Raw genomic sequence first — 27,048 nt, forward strand, 5'->3', positions numbered from 1 at the left:
AAAGGAATGAATAATGGGAAATCAATAATGGGAGGAAATTGTGAAAACTTGTAAATATGTGGAAACTAAACAGCACATTCCTAAGTAATCAATGAGTCAAAGAGTGTCCAAGGGATATTGGAAAATACTCTGAAGTGAATGAAAATGAAAACACAACATACCAAAACATGGGATACGGCAAAAGCAGAACCCAGAGGAATATATGTGTGTGTGTGTGTGTATATGTATATATACACATATATACATATACACACACACACATATATGCAAGCCTACATAAAAAGGAAGAAAGGGTTCAGAAACTGGAAAAAAAATCTAACCCCAAAGCAAAGCGAAAGAGGAAAATAATAAAGGTTAGTATGAAAATAAATAAAATAATATAAATAGAAAAAGAGTAAAGAAAATCAACAAAAACCAAAAGTTGGTTCTTTGACAAGATTATTAAAACTGAAAAACCTTAGGTTGACTGAAAAAACAAAGAGAGAGAGAGAGAGAGATGACTCAATTACCGAAACCTGAATGAATAAGATAAAATTGCTATGAAACCATACAGAAATAAAGAGAATTGTTAGGAATTCGCTTGGACATTACTTTTGACTATATGAAATAGTCAAATTACTAGAAAAACAGAGTGACTAAAACTAAGTAAAAAACTAGAAAATCTGAATAGACCTGTAACAAAGAGGTTGGATTAGTAATCAAAATTTCCACAAATAAAAGCATGGGACCAGATCTTTTTACAGTGTACTCTACCAGATGTTTTTCTGAGCATGCCAGTGGCGGAATGTCAGAGACACAGGTGTACTGTATATTAGCAAACAGTTAATGTCATATCTTATCATTATTCCATAGAAATGCATTGGGTGCTTATTGTGTATCAGGAGGTTTGTTAAATGGTGGTGCCTATGATGACTTGGTACTGTGTTTTTCTTATTTCATGGGCACTGGTAACATTAGCATTATGCTTTCAGGATCACTCTGGAAGGGTGTTTCAAGGCCTCATTATGAAATCATGTCCCCAAATGGAGGTTTCTCTGGTGCCTGGGTATATCCTCACCCATAATCAATTTCATATTAATAGGAAAAACATGTATTAACATATAAATTTTACGTTAATATTTAAACTTAACATTTAGTGTTTAGGGCATAGACAGCATTGCTGTAAACTTTTTACGCAATAGTGATTATTCATTTAATCTTATTTCCATGTACGTAACATTTCAAATTTCATAACATATCGACCATATCAGGTGGCTGCTGTTATCACAGTTGTATAGAAGAGGACAGTGAGGCATTGGTCCCTAGTCACTTATTAAGTTCAAGAGTGGTAATGGAAATCAGAGCGCTCAGGTGGCAGGGTAGAAATTTTAAATGCTTAAAATATGTGCTGTTAAAAAGAACCATAAGCAGTTCCGGGAAACTTTAGCACCCGTTTGGTTTCATATGCCTCTGTTGCAAGTCTCTTTCGGCACGGACTTCCACTCAGGCCGTTAACACCTAGAGTCTTGTATAATTCGAGACCAAAAGTCTTGACTTCTCTAGCTTGCTGTCTTCCCTCAGAGGGATTCAGTGATGTAACTATGCGTGTTTCAGTTTATACCCATTTTACTGAATGCAGCCACTAGATGGAGCTGTTTTCCTTCTGCCGGCAGCACACGTAATGAGTCACACAAGGGCTGCTGACGTCACCAGTGATTCACTACCGGTGCGACGGCGAGTAGGACCAAACTTTTTGTTTGGGCTTCCGGCTCAGCGGCCGCCGCTTTATCTCGGCGGTTGAGGTAAAGGAGACGTGGTCAGTGGAAGAGGGTAAGGCTGCGGCGGCTGCAGCTCTCCTCCAGCCAGTCGGCGGGGGAGGAGGAGTAAAAAGAGGGCGGTGGCCGGGCTTGGCTTCGGCTCCACTTGGAGTTGGCGGCGGAGCGACCCTGGGAACGGGCATTTGTAACAAACGGCCTTTCTCGGCACCTCTCCCCGGGCAGGGTTTTCGGGAGGGTCTTGGAGGTGGCTAACTGGGCTGAAGAGACGGCATAGGGGCGGATGCTGGGGCGGGGCCGACGTTACTCTTTCTTCCTTGTGTTCTGGAATCTGACCTCAGGGCTCCAGAGGCCCAGTTCCTACCTGTAGAGTCTCGGGTCCAACATATCTAGCCAAGAACCTTATTCCCTCACAGATCTAGCATGTTATAGCACCAGATTCAATATTCCCAGTCAATGTATTACATGGAAGACCTTAAACCAAAATTACTATCCTCACAGCTTCCAAGGGGAACCGGAGCCCTGTCAAGGTCTGTTTCCGTCTCATTTCCCTAAAAGAGACCTTTCTCTAACATCTTTACTCACACTTCACTCCCTTTTTTCCTCCTCCTAATCACCTTTCAGAGCTAAAAAAGTACACCACTATGGAATACCACAGACCCTGACTCGTTCTCAGAGACCCCTTCCTCACATCTCACCCTGGTAGCCGCATCTGTCAGAGATCACTCTGTACGCAGCATTTCTACTTAAAAAAAATTTTTTTAGCATTTCCCTTTAAAGACCTTTATTACCTGCCGTTAAAGACCTTCCTTTCTATGGCATCTTCAAGAAATGTCCCTACACCCAGAATTTCTACTTAGTCGTCGACCTTCCCAAACTCCATTTTAGCATTTGCCATCAAAAACACCTCCGAATCCAACTTTGTCCTTCACTAAAATGCTTTACTACTAACCCAATATCTGCTGTTAGAAAATACCCCCCTTTTTCATCGTCTCAGAATTCTTTCCAGATAATCCCAAGTAACTTCCCTCAGAAGCTCCCAAGGGACCAGATACCAGGTAGGAATTCTTCAGATACATAATCTGCCAGACATCGCTTCCCAGTCCCCCGTCACTGCACCAGGTTTTGATAGACCCTTTCAGATTTTGGCTCTAACCACCCTAATCAGAGACTCACCTTCACAGTCTTGCCCAGGGCTCTACCTGTGCATTCAAAAGCAAACAGGTTTTCCTACCTTCTTTTAAGATCCTGTTACTCCACATCTTGCCTTATAGTCTCCCCTAGGGCCTTTCAAGTTGCCAATATCTTCATTCAGAAGCCCTCAACGTCTGCTTTCAGCCTCATAGGCCCCTATATCATTATTATACAACCCCTCCCCCAGCACGCTTCCATCATACTAGATCCCCTTCTCAGCATCTGTTCAGCCTGCATGGTGCTCTGCATCATTAGTCACAGAAGCCCAGCCAGACTCACAATCTAGCCAGTGTCTGCTCACTCAGTCTTTTAGCCTGTTATCTTCCTGAAACTTTTTATCCTCCATTCCTAGGGAATATCAGCTGTCTGAGCTCAGCCTCCTCTTTCCTCCCTCTCAGAGTAGCTCTAGTACCTAGCATGTCTTCATGTTTCTGTTCTTGAAATGAGGATGCTAGTACTTAAGTCCTTCTCTCCACCAGCGTTACCACTAACAAAACAGAAAAGCCTCCCCGTATCTGGCTCACCTCTGACCCTTTTTCTAAAGATGTCCACTTTGCCACGATCGAAGAAACGTTGTATGTCTGGACCTGATCCAAAACCAAGTTCTAATTGCCCTTCTGCATGTTCTGTAATGTTCAAAGTGCCACCAGAACCAACCAACATGAGTGTCTTTTCCCTAAATCTTGGAGGTGGGATGGTATTGTGGTTGGTGGGAAAGTACCTCTTATTTAAGCGTTTTTTTGCTGTCTTGCTGAAGCTTTTTTCCCCTCCATTCCTAGGGAATGCCAAAAACAGGCAGTGCAACGGACGTAGATGAGGGTCTTTACTCCCGGCAGCTGTGAGTTTGGCTGAGCCTGGGAGTGTGAAGGAGGAGAGGGGCACAGAGAGGATAGAGTTGGGTGGGCCAAGCCCTGACCCAGAGTCTCCTTCAAATCTGGCAGGTATGTCCTGGGCCATGAGGCTATGAAGCATCTCCAGACAGCCAGTGTGCTGGTGTCGGGCCTTCGGGGCCTAGGGGTGGAGATTGCGAAGAATATCATCCTTGGTGGGGTCAAAGCTGCCACCCTCCATGACCAGGGCACTGCCCAGTGGGCTGACCTCTCATCCCAGGTACCTCTTCCTGGATCCCTTCCCCTTGCCCAAGCACCAAACCCCCTGGTGTCTGCATTCACTTCACTTCTTTCCTTCTTGTACCTTCTTGTAGTTCTACCTAAGGGAGGAGGACATCGGTAAGAACCGGGCTGAGGCATCACAGCCCCGCCTTGCTGAACTCAACAGCTATGTGCCCGTCACCACCTACACTGGGGCCCTTGTTGATGACGTCCTTAGTGGTTTCCAGGTACTTTGCAGCATCACCCTGCCTCCTGACTTACACTCTTAGATCCTTTTCCTGGTTGGTTTGTTCAGTATTTATTTAATGGACCACCCTGTGGGTGCTTGCGCTGGGGTTTCCCAGAGAACTTGGGCACTGGAACTCCTGATGCAGCAGTAGGAACTTATCCTGGTGAATAAGGAAGGGAATTCAAAGATGCCCTACAAATCATCGCCGAGCAGGCTTTGCTTTGTTCTTTTGTTCTTTTGTTTTATTTGAGAATTGAAGCAAATGAGTGTAGGATTTGGGGATAAACCCAAACTTTAACTGGGAACAGACTGTGACTCATTGTTTGACTCCCAGGACATGCAGGGTTGTAGGCAGGCAGGAATGGGTGTTTTTCAAATAAGTGAATTAGTTGTCTTCAAATTCTGTCCTCCTAATACTGCTTTACTTTTCTTGTCATAGTCTGGGGTTTCATATTGCTCTTCATTGAGTTTTACCCTCACTGAGTATGACACACATACTTTGTAAATATTTGTAGAAAAGGTCTGAACCAGTAAGCGTTAGTCCTGACATTCTGCCAACCCCTGGCCTGCCTTTCTCCTTTATTTTCTTATTTCCCTTCACCCCAGTGCCAGTCCCTTTGCATGAGCTTCCTTCTTGTTACCGGTGGTGGTCCTTACCAACTCTCCTTTGGAGGACCAGCTGCGGGTGGGTGAGTTTTGTCACAGCCATGGAATCAAGCTGGTGGTGGCAGACACTCGGGGTCTGTTTGGGTGAGTGCCTGCTTCTTCCTTTATCCCCAGCTCCTTCCAAGCCCAGGCTAAGACCCCCTGGCTCCCAGTGCCGTAATGCTACTCTCAGCCCACCAGGTTTTCCATTCTCCATGTTCACCTCTCCCCAGTTGGCATGAGCACTGATTGCCAGCAGTGATGGCTAAGCTTTCTTAGGAAGTATTCGCTGTGTCTAAGGGTCTCAGGCAGCATTCCTGTTGTCTCCTTTTACAGGCAGTTGTTCTGTGACTTTGGAGAGGAGATGATCCTGACGGACTCCAATGGGGAACAGCCTCTCAGTGCTATGATTTCTATGGTTACCAAGGTAAGGAGATTGGCCCCAGGGGTTCTGGCAGGCATGTGGGTAGCCATAGTCCTCCTTTATGCTCCTGGTACCCTGATCCTACCTCTGAGGCTTTCTTTACTTCTCTTCCAACCGGGACAACCCTGGTGTTGTAAGCTGCCTGGATGAGGCCCGACACGGGTCTGAGAGCGGTGACTTCGTCTCCTTCACAGAAGTTCAGGGCATGAATGAACTCAATGGCATCAGTCCCCTAGAGATCAAAGTCCTGGGTATGCCAAGACTGGGGGGCAAGAAATGGTTGCCCAGATCAAACAGAGAATTGTCCCTGTGGTGTGGGCTGACCCACAGCCCAAGAGGTGACACATATCTGTAGTCTTGACTTGTACCAAAGTCCAAGAGGAGATGCCTCTCTGAAATCTGACTTGAGACTTAGAAGAGGTGTGTCCAGGTAGCCTTAATAAAGACATGTGAACTGAGCTACAGGCAGAAAAGGTTTATACCACTAGTATTTGATTCCATTATTATTTTTTGGCCCATTGACTATATCTCTTTTTTTTTTTTTTTAAACTGTTTTAGAGTGTATAGTATAACAATCTCTAAGTAATACTTCATCACCGCACATATTAAAGAAAAACTTACAACAAAATATTTCCACTTTCTGGTTCACCATTTGCTGTCATTGTATATTTTATGTCATAAACTTCTCAATACATTATTTTTGACTTCACAGTTATACTGTTGAAAAGATTTAAGAAAGTTTATTTTTACCCACATATCACCATTTCCAGTATACTTTTCTGTGGCTCTAGATTTGCATCTGATGCCATTTTTCTTCTGCCAAAGAAAACCTTTAACATATGTTGTGGATTGGGGTCTGCTGGTGGTGATTCTTTTAGCGTTTTAATGCTTGAAATTTCATTTTGCCTGTGTTTTTGAAAGATGTTTTTACAGAGTGTAGCATTTTAGATTTCATTGCTTTAAAGATATTGCTCTATTGTCTTTCCTGCCTTGTTTTCCACAGGAAGTCTGCTATTCTTATCCTTGTTTTTCTGTATTTAATGTGCTTGTCTCTATCACTGATCTTAATCAATGGAATTATGATACACATTAGTATAGTTTTCTCCGTGTCTCTTTTGCAGTTTATTAAATTTATATTAACTATGGGTTTATAGTTTTATCAAATTGGGAAAATTTCTGGCCATAGTTTTTTTCAAAATATTACTTTCGCAGCTCACTGCCACCCCATTATCTCTTTCCAGAACTCCAATTACATGTATATTAGGCCACTGGACTTTTTTGTCTTTTTCCCCGCCTCTTTGTTGTATTTCGGGTAGTTTCTTCTACTTTGTTAAATCTCCTAATTTTTTCTTGTGTGTTAATTTGTTAATCACATCTGTTATGTAAAATCACTGGTCAAGAACATTAAAACAACTATTATACATATATTTCACATGTCAAAGAAATTCCCAACAAAGGTGTGGGCTGAAAGAGTTTTTGAAGAAATAATGGCCAAAAATTTACAAATTTGATGAAAACTAAAGCCACAGATCCATGTTCTGGTAAGTTTTGATGGATGGAAGGTAATTGTGAATGTTAGCTTTTTGGAGTTGCGTTTTGTGTTCCTTTAACATTTTTGAGTTTGTTCTAGAGAAATTATGTAGTTGCCATTGGATCGTCTCAGGGCTTACTTTTTCTCTAGAGTGGCATTTAGGCATAGCATACCTGTGCTGTCTGAAGAAATCAGCATTGTGTTTTTGTTGGTTTTTTTTTATGATGCACTATACCTTATTTTTATTTCTTAATTGAAGGATAGTTGATTTAATGTTTAATGTTGTGCTACTCTTTGCTTTACAGCAAAGTGACTCAGTTATCTATATACACATTCTTTTTCATATTCTTTTCCATGATGGTTTATCTCAGGATACTGAATAGAGTTCTGCGTGCTCTACAGTAGGACCTTGTTGTTTATCCATTCTATATATAATAGTTTACATCTGTTAACTCCAAACTCCCACTGTATGGGGGAGGGGGTTGGGGGAGGAAGAGAGTGGGAGGTTTTCCCATTCTTGTTTTGATAGTGCTGTTGATCTTGGGAGGGAATGAATTGACAGATAACCCTTCATTCTTTTCATCCCCCAGGTCCCTACGCCTTTAGTATCTGTGATAGCTCCAATTTCTGTGACTATATCTGTGGAGGCGTTGTCAGTCAGGTCAAAGTAACTAAGAAGATAAGCTTTGTGAGTATGAGCAGGAGGGTGTGCTGTAGGGTTCCAGGCATCTCTACGTGTTTTACTTTTTTTGGTTCTGATATCTTGCTCTCCACAGAAATCCTTGCCCACTTCACTGGCAGTGCCAGACTTTGTGATAACAGATTTTGCCTAGTATTCTCGCCCTCCACAGCTGCACATTGGCTTCCAGGCCCTGCACCAGTTCTGTGCTCAGCATGGCCAGCCCCCTCGGCCCCACAATGAGGTAGATGGGTGGGCAAGCCAGCCAGGTCCTTGAACCAAAGCTCCACTATGCCTCTTCATCTATTTAGTTTTTCTACCTCTCCCTCTCCCCACAGTGGTGTGATTGTTCTTTTTCTCCTTCCAGGAGGATGCAACAGAACTGGTGACCCTAGCACAGGCTGTGAATGCTCAAGCTCTGCCAGCAGTGCAGCAAAGCAGTCTGGATGAAGACCTCATCCGGAAGCTGGCTTATGTGGCTGCTGGGGATCTGGCACCCATAAATTCCTTCACTGGGGGCGTGGCTGCCCAGGAGGTTATGAAGGTCAGTGCGAGTGGAGAAGGACAGTGCTGGGAGTGGGCCAGGTTCCTTCCTGGCTCTGCTACTTGCTGTCCAGCTCTGATTAACCAGTGATCATTTCCTCTTTCTTACCCCCTCCTCAGGCCTGCTCTGGAAAGTTTATGCCTGTTATGCAGTGGCTGTACTTTGATGCCGTTTAGTGTCTCCCTGAGGACAAAGAGGCCTTTACAGAGGACAAGTGCCTTCCAGTATGTGATTGGGGGCCCATGGAGAAGGCATTGTTGTGGTTCTTTTTAAGGTTCCTTTTCTCTAACCCTCTCTTCCCTTCACGTGACTCAGTGCCGGAACCGTTACGATGGGCAGGTGGCTGTATTTGGCTCCGGCCTGCAAGAGAAGCTGGGCAAGCAGAGATACTTCTTGGTGAGAGATCCTTTTGGTCAAAAGCTACCTTTATGTCCCCTAGCCTCTGGCCACCTCTTCTGGAGTCTCCTCTTGGCTTACAAGGGAGGGTGTTTGGTTGTACCCTCATCTCATCCCTTTTGCATTTTCTTCATACCAGGTCCTTTATTCCCTGGTCTTGTGCCTCTTTCCTTAGATGACCATGGATTTTTTTGGCCCTGGGACTTAAATATGCAGTAGTAGATCCTCTTACCCTCTCTTGCCGTCTCCAGGGGGAGTGAGGACTGATGAGTGGCTTTGTTACCCCAGTGACTCTAACCATCTTCTGTCTCTCTTCTTGGCCACCTCCCAGGTGGGTGCAGGGGCCATTGGCTGTGAGCTGCTCAAGAACTTTGCCATGATAGGGCTAGGCTGCGGGGAGGGCGGGGCAATCACCATTACAGACATGGACACCATAGAAAAATCCAATCTGAATCGACAGTTTCTGTTCCGGCCTTGGGATGTCAAGGTGAGTGGAATGGACATGGTAAGTGGTTGAGCTTTGTTTCTCACTTTTCTCCTGTCTTTTTCTTGTTATCTGTCTTACTGCCTTAGGACTTTTTTGTTTCTCTCTTTCCTTCAGTTCTTCCCGTATTTCTCTTTCTCTACCATTCAGTCTTTCTTCCAGCAGATATTTATTGAGAACTTATTACATCTTTCATTTGTGAGTTTACACGTGTCCCCACCCATTTTTTTTCCTTTGCTTTTTGGTTACGGCTAATGTGGAACTACAGAAGCTAGGTTATGGAGGGATCTATCTGGGAAGTCTTCTGTAAAGCTCAGTGTTACTTTTGCCTGCTCACTGTTTATCTTTCCTTTCATTTTATGATGCAAATACTAGGTAATACTTAAGTAGTTAGAATATATAAGATAGCAAAAGAAAGGTTTCTGCCTTTGTCTAGTGAGAAGACATAGTAAATGAGAGATTCTCAAATGCGGTGGAGGTTGACAGCACTCTTTCCTCAAGTCCAAAAGATCACAACTGTTTTAAGAATACTAAGACATTATGTCCTTTTTATCCTCATTTTATCAGGTGAAAGGGTAATTTTCCACTCTACTTTAGGAGGCTGTCCCTAACCCAAAGACACAGTATTTTCCAAATGACCAGACCAATTCATGATGGTACAGAATTGTGCATGAAGTAAAGAACCATTCAAAATACAGAGAAAGCCAGTGGGTATTGATGTGGATTCAGAATTTCACCTTGCAACTAAACTTTAAAGTACTATCACTTGTCAAGTTTTGATGTATTTTTTAAAAAATATCAACATTCATCTGAAAATGTTATTGAAACATTTTTCTGTAAGGCTGGATGTCCCTTACATCTTTCAAGCAAAACATGTAATAGATTAAATGCAGTAGATAATGAAAATTCAGCTATCTTCTAAGATATTATATAACTTAAAACAAATTTGCAAAACTGTAAATACAGTTTGACTCCTGTCATTAAAGTTTTGTATTGGAGTTTTTTTTCATAATGTTTGTACTATATAATGGAATTATTCCCATTTTTAAATGGAGTAATAATATTTTAAAATTTTCTGAGTTTAAATGTCTAATGTAGGAAATCTTGATAGCTGTGCATCACATAAAAAAAAAAAAAAACCTCTTTTTAAGATCGTTATTTTGGACAACTGCTACAGCAAATAATAAATACAACAGCACAGTATGTGGTTAGAACATTAGAAGGTGAAAAACACTGTGTAGGGGCAAGAATGAAAAACAAGATAAAGAATTGGAAGTGCCATGAGAGGGTGGTTTGCAGTGTGGTAAAGGAAATCCTCATTGGAAAGGTGGTATTTCCACAGAGAATTAAAGATGATATACGAGAAGAGGAAGAAATCTCAGGGAAGAGTATGTCAGGTGAAGGTAACAGTGTGAGCAAAACCCTGAGGTTGGAATATGCCTGCTGTGTTTAAGGAATAGAGACAGAGACAGACCATGGTAAGAGAGAAGGTTGTAAAAGTAATAGGGACCAGCTCATTTTACCCTTAGTGAAAGTGGGAATCAGGAGAGGGTTTTGAGAAGGAAAGGAATGTGATCTGACTTGGACTTTCAGAGGATCCTTTTTGTTTTTGTAAGTTCAGAGGACCTTGGTTTTCTTTGGGTGAATGCACTCCAACTCTGAGTGCTAGTAACTAAAAAAAACAATGGATGTTCGGTAGACAAAAGAGCAGATATTCAACCCATTGTCTCCTATTGTATCACTGTTTTCCTTTTTTATTCACCCCATTCCCCATTTGTCCCAGCCCAAGCTGTGTGGCATTTGTCATAGACCACAGAGCCTCCTGACCTCAGAGCCTAGGTCTTGTGCATCATTACATAAATCAATTTTCAGAACAGCTCTGTAAAGTTTTGTTGGGTGATTATATGAATGGCCGTTCTGTTTCTCCATCCCCACCCAGAAATTGAAGTCTGATACAGCTGCTGCAGCTGTGAGCCAGGTAAATCCACACATCATGGGTGATGAGCCATCAGAACTGTGTGGGCCCTGACACAGAGCATGTGTATGATGATAACTTCTTCCAAAACCTGGATGGTGTGGCCAATGCCCTGGACAATGTGGATGCCCGTGAGTTTTGGGGGTGGGTGAGGATGAGGGGAGAGTAATGTGTGTGTTTTAGGGAGTGTGTGTCACCGTGTCCTATCCTGATGTTATTTTCCCCACCCTCGCCTGCTGCAGCTTTCTCACAGACACGTATGTGGACTGCTGCTGTGTGTACTGCCGTAAGCCACTTCTGGAGTCAGGCACACTGGGTACCAAGGGTAATGTGCAAGTGGTTATCCCCTTCCTGACAGAGTCATACAGCTCCAGCCAGGACCCTCCTGAGAAGTCCATCCCCATCTGCACACTGAAGAACTTCCCGAATGCCATCGAGCACACTTTGCAGGTGATCAGCCTTGCAGGGAGAAAGGTGGAACAGATAGGTACCTGGACAGTGTCTCAGATACCAAACTCCTGTTATTCAGATGATGAAGCCTCAGTGTATGTAACATCTGCCCTCTCTTTAACTATCCTTCACTCACTTTAAACCTAGCAGCCTAAGCTTTTCAAAATGACGTTTTTTTAACTTGAAATTTTTATTTTGGAAACATACAGGGAAGTATTATTTATACCATGTAAAATACTTTATGTAAGAAGTGTATATCTAAAAAGTGAGGATATGTTTCTTTGTATAGAGGATACTATTTTCTTGTTGAACAAAATTAACTTAATATCATCTCTGCTAGTTATTTAAATATCTCTAATAGTAAGTCCATATTTAGGACTAATTTTCTAATTGTTTCCCAAAATATGTTTGATAGCTTGTCAGCATAGTTGTGTTTATATGGTACACATACATACAAAACAGCATACCCATCATGTAGATTGACAAAGTAAAAGCACCCCATTAACTGGCCCTCAGAACTTAGCCCTAGTTACAGTCCCCTTTCAAACCACAAATAACCATCATTTTATCAAAATGATTCTTAATGCAGTCTTTGAGGCTATGTTTAGGAAGTATGGGCATAGGAAGAAAATGAGCAGTAACAGTTCAGTCTGTCACTTTTCCTTCCAGAATGGATGAGTTTATACTTGTGGACTCAGTTCAGTATGTGTCTTTCTCCCTGTCCATACATCCCATGTTGGTGTGTGGGGGTGTGTGTGGGTGTGTGTGCGTATGTGTGTGTGTGTGTGTGTGTGTGTAGATACAGAGAGATGGAGAGAGAGATGTGTTTGTGTGTGTGTGTTCATTTCTATATATATAAAACCTCTACTAGGTTATGGTTCTATTACTGTGTTTCTCTGTACCCAGCATGCAGAAAGGCCAATAAAAAGGCTTTTAAAACAAATACACTACGTGCCCTTGGACTTAACCTCTTCATGCTTCAGATTCCTTATCTGTAAAATTGGAATGACAGTAGTAACTCTCACAGGACTTCTGTAAAGCATTTACACTTAATATGTCCTTGTGACTTTCAAACTAAGCTTTAAATATACACGTGTGTACTTATTTCATATTAACTCCATGAGGTGTAGTTTTACTGTTACAGTGTATGTTTTTGAAATGAGGATACACGAGTAAAGATATACCTCATGGTCACAAAACTGTGGCAGAGCTGGCATTTGAACCTGGATTTCCAGCATCAAGATGCTCCAGATCACTTCACCAGTGACTATTTATCGACCTCCTAATTCTCAGGGGGCAAACCTCTATCTTACTTTCTGCCCAGTCCCCAGAACCTGCATAGAGATCATTCATGTTTTATACTTGGTGTGAACTTTTTCTTTTATTGAGGCATGACATACCTAGGGTAAGGTGTGCATCTTAATAAATTCTGCATGGATGTACACTTGCGTATTTTTTTTTTAATATTTTTAAATTTTATTTATTTATTTTTCGCTGTGTCAGGTCTTAGTTGCGACATGCTGGATCTTCGTTGTGGGTTCTTTTGTTGTAGCACACGGGCATAGTTGCCCCGCAGCATGTGGGATCTTAGTTCCCCAACCAGGGATCGAACCCATGTCCCCTCATTGGAAGGCAGATTCTTTACCACTGGACCACCAGGGAAGTCCCTACACTTGTGTATTAACCTCTGCCCAGATTAAGATCATTGGTTTTTAAATTGAAGTGGTGGGGGCTTGACAAGTTTGAGGAGTCACATTGGGAGGGCTTCTTTCCTCTGTTCTCCCATAGCAGCCATGCTCTTCCTATTTGCTGTATTTCCTGATGGTCTTCCTAATGCCTACAGAAACTTATTTGTTTCCCATAATCCACGTAGTGTTTATTTGCTCTGTCTGCATTGGGCTCGGGATGAGTTTGAAGGTCTCTTCAAGCAGACAGCAGAAAACGTCAACCAGTACCTAATGTGAGTAATTCTGTCCAAATCCTCAGTCACCCTGTCTCCTGCCTGTCAGTCCAAGCATTGTGTAACCAGTGTAACACTTAGGACCTGGCCTACTTTTCGAATAAACTGATGATTCCTTGGGCCTTATAACTTTGGGAGTCAGGACTGACTTTTCATGGAGTTAAGCTCACTCTGGGATCACTGTGTAATTCGGAGTTTGTGTCCCCTCTAATTCTTGATAGAGATTCAACGTTTGTGGAGAGAACACTGCACCTGGCAGGCACCCAACCCCTGGAGGTGCTGGAGGCTGTGCAGCGCAGCCTGGTGCTTCAGCGGCCATATACATGGGCTGACTGTGTGACCTGGGCTTACTACCACTGGCACACCCAGTACTCCCAACAACATCAGACAGCTGCTGCACAACTTTCCCTCGAGCCTGGTATTACACTCTTGTGGGGTCCATTTGTCAGAATAGGCTTACTGGAAACGGCTTGCTACACGCTTTTGACATGATTCATTGCAGTTAATCCAGTTGTGGCAAGCCCACCAAGTCCCAGAGATCTCATAAAATGATTAAGCGAGTGATTTTTGAAGTCTAAGACCTATTCCTCCCGACCCCTGTCCTCTACCTGCCCGTCCCTAGTCTCTCAAGCAAGATACTTGGTACCTAGTTCCCTTAGATATGAGTTGAGTCATTCCAGATTCCCAGTCAGGGCTATAGAGATTGTAGAAGAGAAATTTTGGTGTTAAGAGCACAGGACCGAGGTGGGTTCAAGTCTCAACTGCATTTGATATTGGGACTAATAATCATGTATTCCCTATCTGTACCTCAGTATCCTCATGTAGGAAGTAGGAATAATGGTGACCTAATAGCATGAGAGTTTTATGAGGGCTAATTGATATTTATTAAGTTAATAAATATTATGTTAGTACATGCCTGGCAATCCATAAAAGTTTCATAAATAGCTCTGCGTCTGGCACAAAGTGAGTGCCCAGCGATACTAAGTTGGGACTTCCGGGCTTGAAAATGAGGAGTCACAATTATCAGAAAGACCTCTCCTCTCAGGTCCCACTGCCCCCAATCTTTCTGTTTTCCTAGCTTACGAGCTCAGGAGCCCCTTTCTGGTCTGGGCCTAAACGCTGCCCACACCCGCTCATCTTTGATGTCAGCAATGTAAGTCTCCTCCCTCGGGTCCCCTACAGTCGGGTAAAATGTGGGTACGTGGATGGGAAGGAGGCTGCGGCTCCTTAGGTGAGTACTGATAGGCTTACCCCTCCATACCTTGCCTTCTCTTAGCCCCTGCATCTGGACTACGTGAGAGCTGCTGCCAACCTGTTTGCCCAGACCTGTGGGCTGAGGGGCTCTCAGGACCGAGCTGCTGTGACCATACTCATTCGGTCTGTGCAGGTCCCTGAGTTCACCCCGAAGTCTGGTGTCAAGATGCATGTTTCTGACCAGGAGCTGCAGACCCCTTCCTGTGTTGGTGAGGGTGTTTAACTAGTTGGCCTAGAGCTAGCATCCTACTTATCACCTATCTATGCAAGCCTCCTCTGTACTTGTGTTTTGCCACTGGCTCTGCTCTGAGATCTCAGGCCTGAGATTTATCCACACTGTCCTTTGGTCCTTGCTTCTTCCAATTTAAAATAAGGTTGGTTGGTTGAGGCAAATTCTCTGATGCGCTACTACTTTGTTCTTCCCACCCTTTCTCTCTCAGGTGCACCAGTTGTCCGTCTCTTTTCTGTGTGTGTGTGTTTGCTTTGTTTTGTTCTTTCCTCTGTTTCTTTTTGTGGTTGTGTGCAGGGACAAATGGATATGATCTTTACCAGTAGTCTCTCTGCCTTGATTTCTTCCCTGGTTCATTTCATTATAGATCTCCTCATCCACCTCCCCACCTTCCTTTGGTATGCATCTTTACCCTGTTTTTAACCTCCATATATCTTTCCTCATCTCCCTCTCAAGATAGCCCTCCTCATCTCTCCATCTATAACTACCCACCAACTCAAATTTCCCTCCCTCTCCCCTATCCTGTCTCATGCTCTGTAAGTCTTCCAGTACGTTTTATCTTCTTTGTATATATCCTTCAATTTCTTCATCTGTATATCTCTCCCCTCCTCATATATCTCCCGCATTTCCCTTCCCAAATACCTACTCTCTCATGTTCCTCTTTGTATATTTTCTTTATATATCTCCCTACCTGTCTCCCTTTCAGGTATTTTGTACTTTCTCATTCTCTGTACATTCTCTTAATCTTCACCTTTATTCCCCTTGGTCTCCCTCTTCAAATTTTCTCAGGTTTATCCCATTTCATATTACTCTCTTCTTTCCTGTCTGTGCATTTTCCCCCAATGCCCCTTTCTGTATCTTTTATCCCTCTGTCTCCTGTTTTCCCTTATATCTTCCTTCATGTCTCCCCTTCTCTCGCTATGTCTTTCTTTTTCAGTATGTTCTCATTGACATCCTTTTTTTAAAAATTGTGGTAAGAAACACAAAAGATTTACCATCTTAACCATCTTTAAATATAGTAGACTTCCATTTTGGAAGGCTTAATATTTCATTGAATGGATTTTAAGGCTTAATATTTTAAGGCTTAATATTTCATTGGATGGATAGATCACGTTTTTCTATCCACTCATTCATCAGTGAACAACTTCTGTTGCTTTCACCGCCTATCTGTTATGATTAGTGCTGCTGTCTACATCCTTTCTTAGTGGCTTTATCTCTTTCCCTCAGTGGCTCTAGATATATCTCCATGTCCCACACACCTGTCTGCCTTTTTCTTTTCTGAGGTGTTTTCTGCCCCATCTTTCCCCCTTCCTTTTACTCTTTCCCACGATGTGTCTCCTTTTCAAATCCTTTATCTGCCTGAACATCTCTGCCCCACCCTGGACTCCTGCTTTCACCTCAGACCCTGGCCTGGGATCTAACATGTATCTAAGGACTAACATGTACTGCCTCCCTTTCTGCAGATGATAACCGCCTGCAGGAGCTCAAGGCCATGCTGCCCAGCCCAGAGAGCCTCCCTGGGTTCAAGATGTACCCCATCAACTTTGAGAAGGTGCTGTGATGGGGAGCTTCTACAGTGTAGGAGGATGGGCTGAGCCATCCTAAGCTTTTGTGGGGATTACAGGCCTGCCACATGGCCCAATTATCTTTTGTGGTCTGGGCCAGTATTTGGCTGGTCTGGCAGGTAATTGAGGTGAATATACCCCAGTCCCCAGTATCCAGGAAACCTTTTGTTCCTTTAACTCTGTCTCTCCTGTTCTTCCTCTGTCTCCACTCACAATAGGATGATGACAGCAACTTTCATATGGATTTCATTGTGGCTGCATCCAATCTCCGGGCGGAGAACTATAACATTCCCCCTGCAGACCGGCATAAGGCAACAATAGACCTAACCTTGCACCCCTTTCCAACTTTGAGTCTGCCACATTTGACCTCTTCTGTAGACCTTGAACGTCTCTAACAACTACCTCTGCTCATCACCTTCTGTGTTACAGAGCAAGTTGATTGCAGGGAAGATCATTCCAGCCATTGCCACAACCACAGCAGCTATGGTTGGCCTTGCATGTCTGGAGCGGTACAAGGTGGTGCAGGGACACCAACAGCTTGAGTCCTATAAGAACAGCTTCATCAGCTTGGCCCTGCCCTTTTTCAGCTTCTCTGAGCCCCTTGCCCCACACCATCACCAGGTAAGGGCTTGCTTTTATAGAAACCTTTGGTGTTACCCATCAGTGAGTGACGCTGTGTGTGGGGGCGGGGTAGAGGTTGTGTGCATCTTATCTCCGTAGAACTGGCTCTAGTTTTCGTCATACCAGGTGAGAGGCTTTCTTTAATTTTGTGTATCCTTTGTTCATTGTTTGAACCTGTGCACAGTAGGAATGGAACTGGCACGTTCGTGAAAGAAAGAGGAGCATGTGATCTGGGCTTGCCCCCTTTTCACTCTTTGTGATTTACTCTGTGCTTTGTCCCACAGTACTATAACCAGCAGTGGACATTGTGGGATCACTTTGAGTTACAGGGGCTGAAGCCTAATGGTGAAGAGATGACCCTCAAGCAGTTCCTTGACTACTTTAAGGTAAGGCCCCTTCACTCACTGCACCTGTGGTGGTGGTTGCCCAGGTTACTGGTACTGTCCATCCCAGTGACACTGTTGCCCCTCCTCCTTCCCACCCTCTGCAGACAGAGCACAAGTTAGAGATCACCATGCTGTCCCAAGGTGTATCCATGCTCTACTCCTTTTTCATGACAGCAAGCAAGCTCAAGGAACGGTTGAATCAGCCGTGAGTTGGGCCAGTGGGCAAGCAGAAACAGGTCCTGCCTGGGGTGGGAAGCATCAGCTAGCTATGCAACTCATGTTCACTGTTCTCCTTACTTTATTTGTCTCCGTAAGTCCTTTCCTCACTTTCTACTTCCCTGACCCTCTTTTTCCTCACCCCAGGGTGACAGCAATAGTGAGACGAGTATCAAAGCGACAGCTGGGACACCACGTTCAAGCACTGGTGCTTGAGCTGTGCTGCAAGGATGAGAGCGGCGAGGATGTGGAGGTCCCCTATGTACGATACACCGTTCGCTGATCCCTCTACACCCATCTACCTCATTCTCAGTCAAGTCAATCTATTTCCGTTTCTCTTAGAGTTGTGGCAAAAGCTGAGCCTTAAGTTCTTTTGAGAACTTTTTGTTGTTGTTGTTGCTGCTATCTACTGTTTGGAGTTGGAATTCTTAATAAAGAGTTATTAATCCAAGTGTGTCATATCCTTCTTTTGTCAAAGGCCCGCACCCTGTTGTCTGCGGGAAAGACCAGCCTTTCTTTAGCTCTGTAGGTTCAGGTGATAATACAAAAGGCTCAGCCCCTCCGCACCAGCATGGAATTTGCCTCACCTCCAAGCTTATGAGAAAAGATTAAATCCAACTGTTCTGGTAAATCATGGGTTTGCTATTTTTTCCTTTGTCCTCTCTGTTTAAAAAGAAATAGAAGTGAGAGAGTGGCATAGACATATATACACTACCAAGTGTACAATGGATGGCTAGTGGGAAGCAGCCGCGTAGCACAGGGCGATCAGCAACTTTTTCTTCCAAAAGAGGACACGTTGGGTATTGCTAGATAGCTCCATGGGTCATTTCTCAACTCCCCCTCACCCACAGCTACTTTTATATTTGTAGTGGTGGAATCCCACTGTAAAAGGAAGTCATCCATAGGTATGTGTTTTTCACCTATATTCCTGCCCTGTCCATCTGCCTTCTTGCCCGCTAACCAGATTCTCCCTGCTTTCCCCTGTAGCTAGACCAGCTTTCTGCACATTGGACGCTGATTTTCTAAGACACGTCCAGAACTCAAAAGGAGATGCTACACCCCTTGCAACGTAGTGGAACTTTGACTCAGTGGAGACTACTGACCACCTGTCCATTTGCATTCCTGCATCATTCTTGTCAGGGAGCCCTTTTCAAGTTTCATTTACTATTACCAAGTTTATTATTTTCAGATCCTATTTTTAAATACTGTGCCTTTTTGTCAAGACTGACCGGACTCCATCCTTCACCTGTGAAGCTCCATCAAAGTTTTACATGCAGTTAAGTACCATCCCAGCTATAAAACCGTCCGCGGCAAGAACATAAATTCTTATATAAAAAGTCCTGACCATCCTCAGACTTAGGGCGTCAGCTGGGAGAAACCACACCTTAATTACCCATCTTCTCCCTTTTTGACTACTGCTCATAGCTGTGTGAATATCCTTGATGGAAAACCTCAGCATCACCTCCGGTTCTCCCTGGGAGAAGGATGGGACAGATAGAAGTGCGGCATTAGGTGTGGTGAGGTTGACAGTCCAGTGGCCAAGTCTTCTCTCTAAAGCAAACTTCAACAAAGCCCTCTTACCCATTCCTTGCTTGGTACTGCTAAGTAAGAGGGCTGGGGACAGACTGAGTTGAGAAGACATAGTACATATATATATGAGTAGGAATGGGTCCTTCCACTATACCTTGTTCTGGAGATGACTCAGCAATACCTGAGCTGAGTGAAAAGGTAAGGTTGTGGTTGGCACCACATAGTGCAGATAGTTGGGACAATTTTAAATCACAATATGAAATAAAATCATAAGAGAAAAGCTTATTGCCGCAAATCCCTTCTGGGGAGAAAATGTCTCTAGCTGGGATAACTATTAGGAACTTGGAGAATTCAACCTGGTCCCTGTTATTGAGGAGAGCACTGGAAGTTAGCCATGGATACTTCATAACTAGCTCAAAGGGCACACATCAAGCTGAGTTAGATAGGCTGAAGAGAAGCTGGTAAAAATTCTGATAAGGTAAAAAAAAAAAAAAAAAATTCTGATAAGGTAAAACTCAAGGAGTCAGATTTACTGAGGAATATGAGGAAGCCAGATCAAGGAAGAAGTTTGGAAAGACTGCTCATTTGAAAGACACTTGGAAGGCCCAATAGAACCAGACACTCAGGTGTTTGGTTGAAGTGTGATGCACGGAGGTTCAGCGAAGATACCAAATATAAGACCAAGGTCTGGAGTGGCAACAGGAGATGATGTAAAGATTGGGAACACTGAGTTGAGAGGTATCCTTTAATATTTGGTTCTGGAATTCAAGAATGGAGCCAAAGATGGAGCTGAAAGTTGATATCCATGTGGTAATCAAGCCACAGAATAAATGAGATTACATGGGAAAGAGTATAACTGATTAGGGAAGGCACGTAGCCTAATGCATCACAATTGTGTTCTTGGCTGAATGCGGGAGCAGTTTTTAAACTCTTTTTCTTGCACATTCTAACCATTCCACCCTATTCTTTTGCTCCGTGTGGTATGACTTGCCTACCTAATTCTGGATGAAATCTAGGAAATTTCTCCTCAGGGAGAAAAGACAGGTGGTTCTGTTAGACAACATACTATGAGGAAAACTGAATAGCATTGCTTTGAGCCATCAAGATGTTTAATGCATAACTGCAAAAGCAAGGACTCTTGTGCTCCATTCAATGGTCCAAGGAGGTATTTCCATAGCTCTGTCGTGCCCCCTTAGTGTTTTGGTGATGTTTTCCTAGTGTATTGATGCAGACTACCCAAATGGCTGCTGAGTCTTCAGAGGAATCAGAATACACCCCCTGACTGTTTCAAGAAAGCAAAGCTTCCAGAATTCTGTCAATTGACTTCCTCTAATATTGCGTTGGCTTGACTACTTCTGATAATAATGAAGGCTGGTGAGAATATAGCCCTTGCCACTGGGACTGTGGATTGTCACTGAAATTTACCTCTCTAATCTGGGTGCTTGATAAATGTGAACAAACGCAATGCCCTTTAATTGCTGGAGATACTCAGCAGACCTTGAGATGAAATGGCCATTGGATGCACATGTTTTTTTTAATTAATTTATTTCATTTATTTATTTTTGGCTGCGTTGGGTCTATGTTGCTGTGCACGGGCTTTCTCTTGTTGCGGTGAGCGGGAGCTACTCTTCACTGCAGTGAAGAGGCTTCTTCACAGGCTTCTCATTACAGTGGCTTCTCTTGTGGAGCACACGCTCTAGGCACATGAGCTTCAGTAGTTGTGGCACATGGGCTCAGTAGTTGTGGTGCACGGGCTTAGTTGCTCCACGGCATGTGGGATCTTCCCAGACCAGGGCTCGAACCTGTGTCCCCTACATTGGCAGGCAGATTCTTAACCACTGTGCCACCAGGGAAGGCCCAAGAGGCTTGTTTCTGCCTCCAGGAACTCAGTGGATATAGTGAAGGAAGTAACTGAAATAGAATGAGAATCATAAGCTTGTCTTGGGAAATTTGTGGCATGCCCAGGTAGGAATGAGATATGATAGAGGAACATAGGAATCTAGAGGAAAACATTCAAGTTGTCATCAGGTAGTGAGAGGTTTGTGAGCAGGTAAAGTTACCCAAAAATCTTAGAGGGCCAAGAAGGCAACAAAGAACAAGGAGGCACAGTATAAAGGTTACAAGTTCTGGAATTAGAGCACGTTAGTCCTATAATATATTAGCTTGAAAAATAATATTTCTGATCCTTTGATCCACTATCTGTAACTGGGGCAAAAAAGACAACAAATAAAGCACCGAAAATAAAACCTTACAACATAAAAAGCACGATTCAAGTATATTATTATTCGTAATGTTATTGTTGAGATTACTTAGAGCAGGGGTCCCCAAATTTTTGGCACCAGGGACCAGTTTCATGCAAGACAATTTTTCCACAGATTGGGGGGTCTATTTCAGGCTGTAATGAGAGCGATGGGGAGCGGCAGATGAAGCTTCGTTAGCTCGCCTGCCGCTCACCTCCTGCTGTGCCACCGGTTCCTAACAGGCCACGGACTGGTACTGGTCCCTGGCCAGGAGTTGGGGACCCCTGACTTAGACCATTGTATACTATGAGGGACTTCAGGCAGAATTTTCCTCTACACACAACTGTCAAATTAATAAATAGGTCTGTTTCAAGGAAGGAAGCAATAATCTTCAGGCCAGTTTTGTCAATCACTCACAGATGAGAGTGCTTTCGTGGAAGTCCGGGGTACAACAGAGAAGTTCCACAGCACACTGCTGGAGAAAAAAAAAAAAATCTAAGGTTAGACACATTGAAGAAAGTAAGGGGAACAGTTTGACTTTATCCAAGTCACCCCTCCCCAAATGTGGCATAGCTCAATGCCAAGGGAGCCCTACTTGGCTCAAGAAAGTGAGATAATGTGAATTTTCCCAGATAGTGGTGAGAGACTACGTGGATAGCAGCAGGCTTGAAACAATTATCATAGGGACATTATACTAGCTGCATCATGAATTCAGTCAAGAGAGCTGTGCATTAACCACTGTGGATTACCCAGCTGGCACATGGACACTCCTGAAATTCTTCCTGCCTCTCCCCAGCCCCTCATTGTACCCTGTGTCTGGCTCCCTGTGTGCTCCCGATGGCAGCATGAATGAAGTTTTGCAGACAGCTTGTGAACATTTGCAGAAAGCTCATCCTAATTTTCAGGCCTGTAATAAACCATAAATTTGAGCATTCAGCTGTGTGCTAGGAAACGCAAAAGGGAGGCTGTCCATATTGATCTAGCTTTGAAGGTTTCACAGAAGGCATACAAGCTTAAGTTCTGCCACAACACGGAATAACAAGTGTGCAGTATGTGTACCCATATAAAAGGCCCGAGAAAGCCTCAGAATCTGTAGCAGAGCTGACAGAAGGTATTTATTTCCCAAAATCAGTCAGTAAAGACTGGAGGAGGTGAAACCTTCTTCAAATGTGAACACAGCAATTAAAGACTTTAAAGAACACAAGAAATCGAGGAAATATGACACCATTAAAGGAACAGTAGCCAACACCAAAGAAATGGAGATATGTGATTCACATGGTAATAAAAAATATATATAGCTGTTTTAAGGAAGCTTAGTCAGCTACACAGAAAGAAAATTCAATAAAATCAGGAAAACAATAAACACACACACACACACACACACACACACACACACACAATTAGAAGCTTAACAGAGAGATTAAAACATAAAAAAGAACAAAACATAAACTTGGGAGCTGAAAATCTGAGTCAAATGGAAAAAATGCAATAGAGAGCATCAAAAACAGGCTCAATCAAGACCTTTGAAATAATCCAGTCATAGGAAAACAAAGAAAAAAGAATAAAGAAGAGTGAGGAAAGCCTATGTGAACTATGGAATAGCACTAAGAGAAAGAGTCTACAAATCATTCTTCTTTTGGGAGAAGCCCTGAGAGAGAAAAGGGGACAGAAAGCTTACTTAGAGAAATAATGGCTGAAAATTTCCCAAATTTGGGGAGAGAGTTGGACAAACAACTTAATAAAACGAATAGGTTATCTCAAAATTTCCATCCAAAATTAGCATCTCCAAGATACACTATAATAAAACTGTATAAAATGGAATACAGAGCAAATTTTTAAAGCAATAAAAGAAAAAGCTTTTTTAATAAAGAAAATCCCAAGAAGTTTTCAGTGGATTTTGCAGCAGAAACTTTGTAGGCCAGGGACAATGGGATAATATATTCAAACTGCTGAAAGTAAACAACAGCCAAACAAGAACACTTTACCAATGTAATCCCTATCAAACTACCAATGGCTTTTTTCACAGAACTAGAACCAAAAATTTCACTATTTGTATGGACACTCAAAAGACCCCAACTAGCCAAAGCAATATTGAGGGAAAAAAATGGAGCTGGAGGAATCAGGCTCCTGGACTTCAGACTATACTACAAACTTACAGTAATGAAGACAGAATGGTACTAGCACAAACACAGAAATATAGATCAATGGAATGGGATAGAAAGCCCAGAGATAAACCCATGCACATATGGTCACCTTATTTTTGGTAAACGACACAAGAATATACAATAGAGAAAAGACAGCATCTTCAATAAGTGGTGCAGGGAAAACTGGACAGCTACAGGTAAAAGAATGAAATTAGAACACTCCCTAACACCATACACAAAAAATAAACTCAAAATGGATTAAAGACCTAAATGTAAGGCCAGACACTATCAAACTCTTAGAGGAAAACATAAGCAGAACACTCTATGACATAAATCACAGCAAGATCCTTTTTGACCCAGCTCCTAGAGAAATGGAAATAAAAACAAAAATAAACAAATGGGACCTAATGAAACTTAAAAGCTTTGGCACAGCCAGGGAAACCATAAACAAGACGAAAAGACCACGCTTAGAATGGGAGAACATATTTGCAAATGAAGCAACTGACAAAGGATTCATCTCCCAAATTTACAAGCAGCTCAATATCAAAAAAACAAAGAACCCAATCAAAAAATGGGCAGAAGACCTAAATAGACATTTCTGCCAAGAAGATATACAGCTTACCAACAAACACATGAAAGAATGCTCAACATCGCTAATCATTCGAGAAATGTAAAGCAAAACTACACTGAGGTATCACTTCAGACCAGTCAGAATGGCCATCATCAAAAAATCTACAAATAATAAATTTTGGAGATGGTGTGGAGAAAAGGGAACCCTCTTGCACTGTCGGTGGGAATGTAAATTGATACAGCCACTATGGAGAAGAGTATGGAGGTTACTTAGAAAACTAAAAATTGAACTACCACACGACCCAGCAGTCCCACTACTGGGCATATTCCCTGAGAAAACCATAATTCAAAAAGAGTCATGTACTACAATGATCATTGCAGCTCTATTTACAATAGCCAGGACACGGAAGCAATGTAAGTGTCCATCGACAGATGAATGGATAAAGGAGATGTGGCACATATATACAATGGAATATTACTGCACCATAGAAAGAAATGAAATTGAGTTATTTGTAGTGAGGTGGATGGACCTAGGGTCTGTCACACAGAGTGAAGTAAGTCAGAAAGAGAAAAACAAAAACAGTTTGCTAACACATATATATGGAATCTAAAAAAAAAAAAAAAAAAAAAGGTTCTGAAGTACTTAGAGGCAGGACAGGAATAAAGATGCAGATGTAGAGAATGGACTTGAGGACACGGGGAGGGGGAAGGGTAAGCTGGGACGAAGTGAGAGAGCGGTATGGACTTATATATACACTACCAAACGTAAAACAGATAGCTAGAGGGAAGCAGCCGCATAGCACAGGGTGATCAGCTCGATGCTTTGTGATGACCTACAGAGGTGGCTTAGGGAGGGAGGGAGGGAGATGCAAGAGGGAGGACATATGGGGATAGATGTATGTGTATAGCTGATTCACTTTGTTATAAAGCAGAAACTAACACACCATTGTAATACAATTATACTCCAATAAAGATGCTAAAAAAAAAAAAGAACACTTTACCTAGGGCAAAGTTGTACTTCAGAATGAGGTGAGATAAACACATTCCAGACAACCAAAAGCTAGGGGAGTTCATCCCACTAGCTCTGCCTTACAAAAAATACCAAAAGGAGTTCTTCAAGCTGAAATAGAAGGAGCTAATTAGTTACATGGAAAAACAGAACACACAGGTTGAGGTAAGTATACAGTAAGATTGAGAATACTGTAATACTTTAATATGGTGGTGTGTTAACCATCTAACTCTTGTATAAAAGTAAGAGGGAAAATGTACTGAAATTAACTACAGGTACAATAATACGTTGGTGAATACATAATATAAAAAGACATAAATTGTGACATCAAAAACATAAAATGGAGGAAGTAAAAGTGTAACATTTTTGTATGTAATTGAAGTTAAGTTGTTATCATAGCCTGTCATATTTCTCAGATGTGGCAAGAAAAAAAGTGAGCCCTACAGTAGATAAACAAAAGATAAAAGAAAATCAAAGAGTACCACCACAGAACATCATCAATTCAAAAAGGAAGACAGCAGGAGATGAAGAAAGGAACCAGGGAACTAAAAAAGAGTCAAACAAGAGTAAGATGGCATTAGTACTTACTTACCTTTCAATAATTATTTTTTTAACATCTTTATTGGAGTATAATTGCTTTATAATGGTGTGTTAGTTTCTGCTTTATAACAAAGTGAATCAGTTATACATATACATATGTTCCCATATCTCTTCCCTCTTGCATCTCCCTCCCTCCCACCCTCCCTATCTCACCCCTCTAGGTGGTCACAAAGCACAGAGCTGATCTCCCTGTGCTATGCGGTTGCTTCCCAGTAGCTATCTGTTTTACGTTTGGTAGTGTATATATGTCCATGCTACTCTCTCACTTTGTCACAGCTTACCCGTCCCCCTCCCCATATCCTCAAGTCCATTCACTAGTAGGTCTGTGTCTTTATTCCCATCTTGCCACGAGGTTCTTCATGACTTTTTTTTTTTTTCCCCTTAGATTCCAAATATATGTGTTAGCATACAGTATTTGTTTTTCTCTTTTGGACTTCACTCTGTATGACAGACTCTAAGTCCATCCACCTCACTACAAATAACTCAATTTCGTTTCTTTCTATGGCTGAGTAATATTCCATTGTATATATGTGCCACATCTTCTATATCCATTCAGCTGTCAATGGAAACTTAGGTTGCTTCCATGTCCTGGCTATTGTAAATAGAGCTGCAATGAACATTTTGGTACATGACCCTTTTTGAATTATGGTTTTCTCAGGGTATATGCCCAGTAGTGGGATTGCTGGGTCGTATGGTAGTTCTATTTTTAGTGTTTTAAGGAATCTCCATACTGTTCTCCACAGTGGCCGTATCAATTTACATTCCCACCAACAGTGCAAGAGTGTTCCCTTTTCTCCACACCCTCTCCAGCATTTATTGTTTCTAGATTTTTTAATGATGGCCATTCTGACTGCTGTGAGATGATATCTCATTGTAGTTTTGATTTGCATTTCTCTAATGATTAATGAAGTTGAGCATTCTTTCATGTGTTTGTTGGCAATTTGTATATCTTCTTTGGAGAAATGTCTATTTAGGTCTTCTGTCCATTTTTGGATTGGGTTGTTTGTTTTTTTGTTATTGAGCTGCTTGTAAATTTTTCAGATTAATCCTTTTTCAGCTGCTTCATTTGCAAATATTTTCTCCCATTCTGAGCATTGTCTTTTGGTCTTGTTTATGGTTTCCTTTGCTGTGCAAAAGCTTTTAAGTTTCATTAGGTCCCATTTGTTTATTTGTGTTTTTATTTCCATTTCTCTAGGAGCTGGGTCAAAAAGGATCTTGCTGTGATTTATGTCATAGAGTGTTCTGCCTATGTTTTCCTCTAAGACTTTGATAGTGTCTGGCCTTACATTTAGGTCTTCAATCCATTT

At 42.4% G+C, this 27,048-nt stretch overlaps 1 protein-coding gene across 1 annotated transcript; it reads left to right on the forward strand.

The window, feature by feature from the left end:
• Nucleotides 1-1,724: 1,724 nt before the first annotated feature.
• On the forward strand, nt 1,725-18,009 carry LOC133082985 (ubiquitin-like modifier-activating enzyme 1). Its single transcript, XM_061179648.1, is given in 27 exon segments — nt 1,725-1,809; nt 3,728-3,786; nt 3,890-4,058; nt 4,153-4,286; nt 4,932-5,039; nt 5,271-5,360; nt 5,476-5,609; nt 7,480-7,577; nt 7,666-7,812; nt 7,936-8,112; nt 8,232-8,336; nt 8,428-8,508; nt 8,840-8,995; nt 10,932-10,988; nt 10,990-11,098; nt 11,221-11,417; nt 13,313-13,377; nt 13,599-13,752; nt 13,754-13,795; nt 14,456-14,530; nt 14,654-14,840; nt 16,324-16,412; nt 16,644-16,736; nt 16,855-17,046; nt 17,331-17,432; nt 17,537-17,637; nt 17,796-18,009. Coding segments are annotated over 26 exon segments (3,054 nt in total). The 5' UTR covers nt 1,725-1,809; nt 3,728-3,730; the 3' UTR covers nt 17,932-18,009.
• Nucleotides 18,010-27,048: the final 9,039 nt, after the last annotated feature.

The sequence above is a fragment of the Eubalaena glacialis genome, unplaced genomic scaffold (assembly GCF_028564815.1).
Source record: "Eubalaena glacialis isolate mEubGla1 unplaced genomic scaffold, mEubGla1.1.hap2.+ XY H_2, whole genome shotgun sequence".
In the NCBI taxonomy this organism is placed as follows: Eukaryota; Metazoa; Chordata; class Mammalia; order Artiodactyla; family Balaenidae; genus Eubalaena; species Eubalaena glacialis.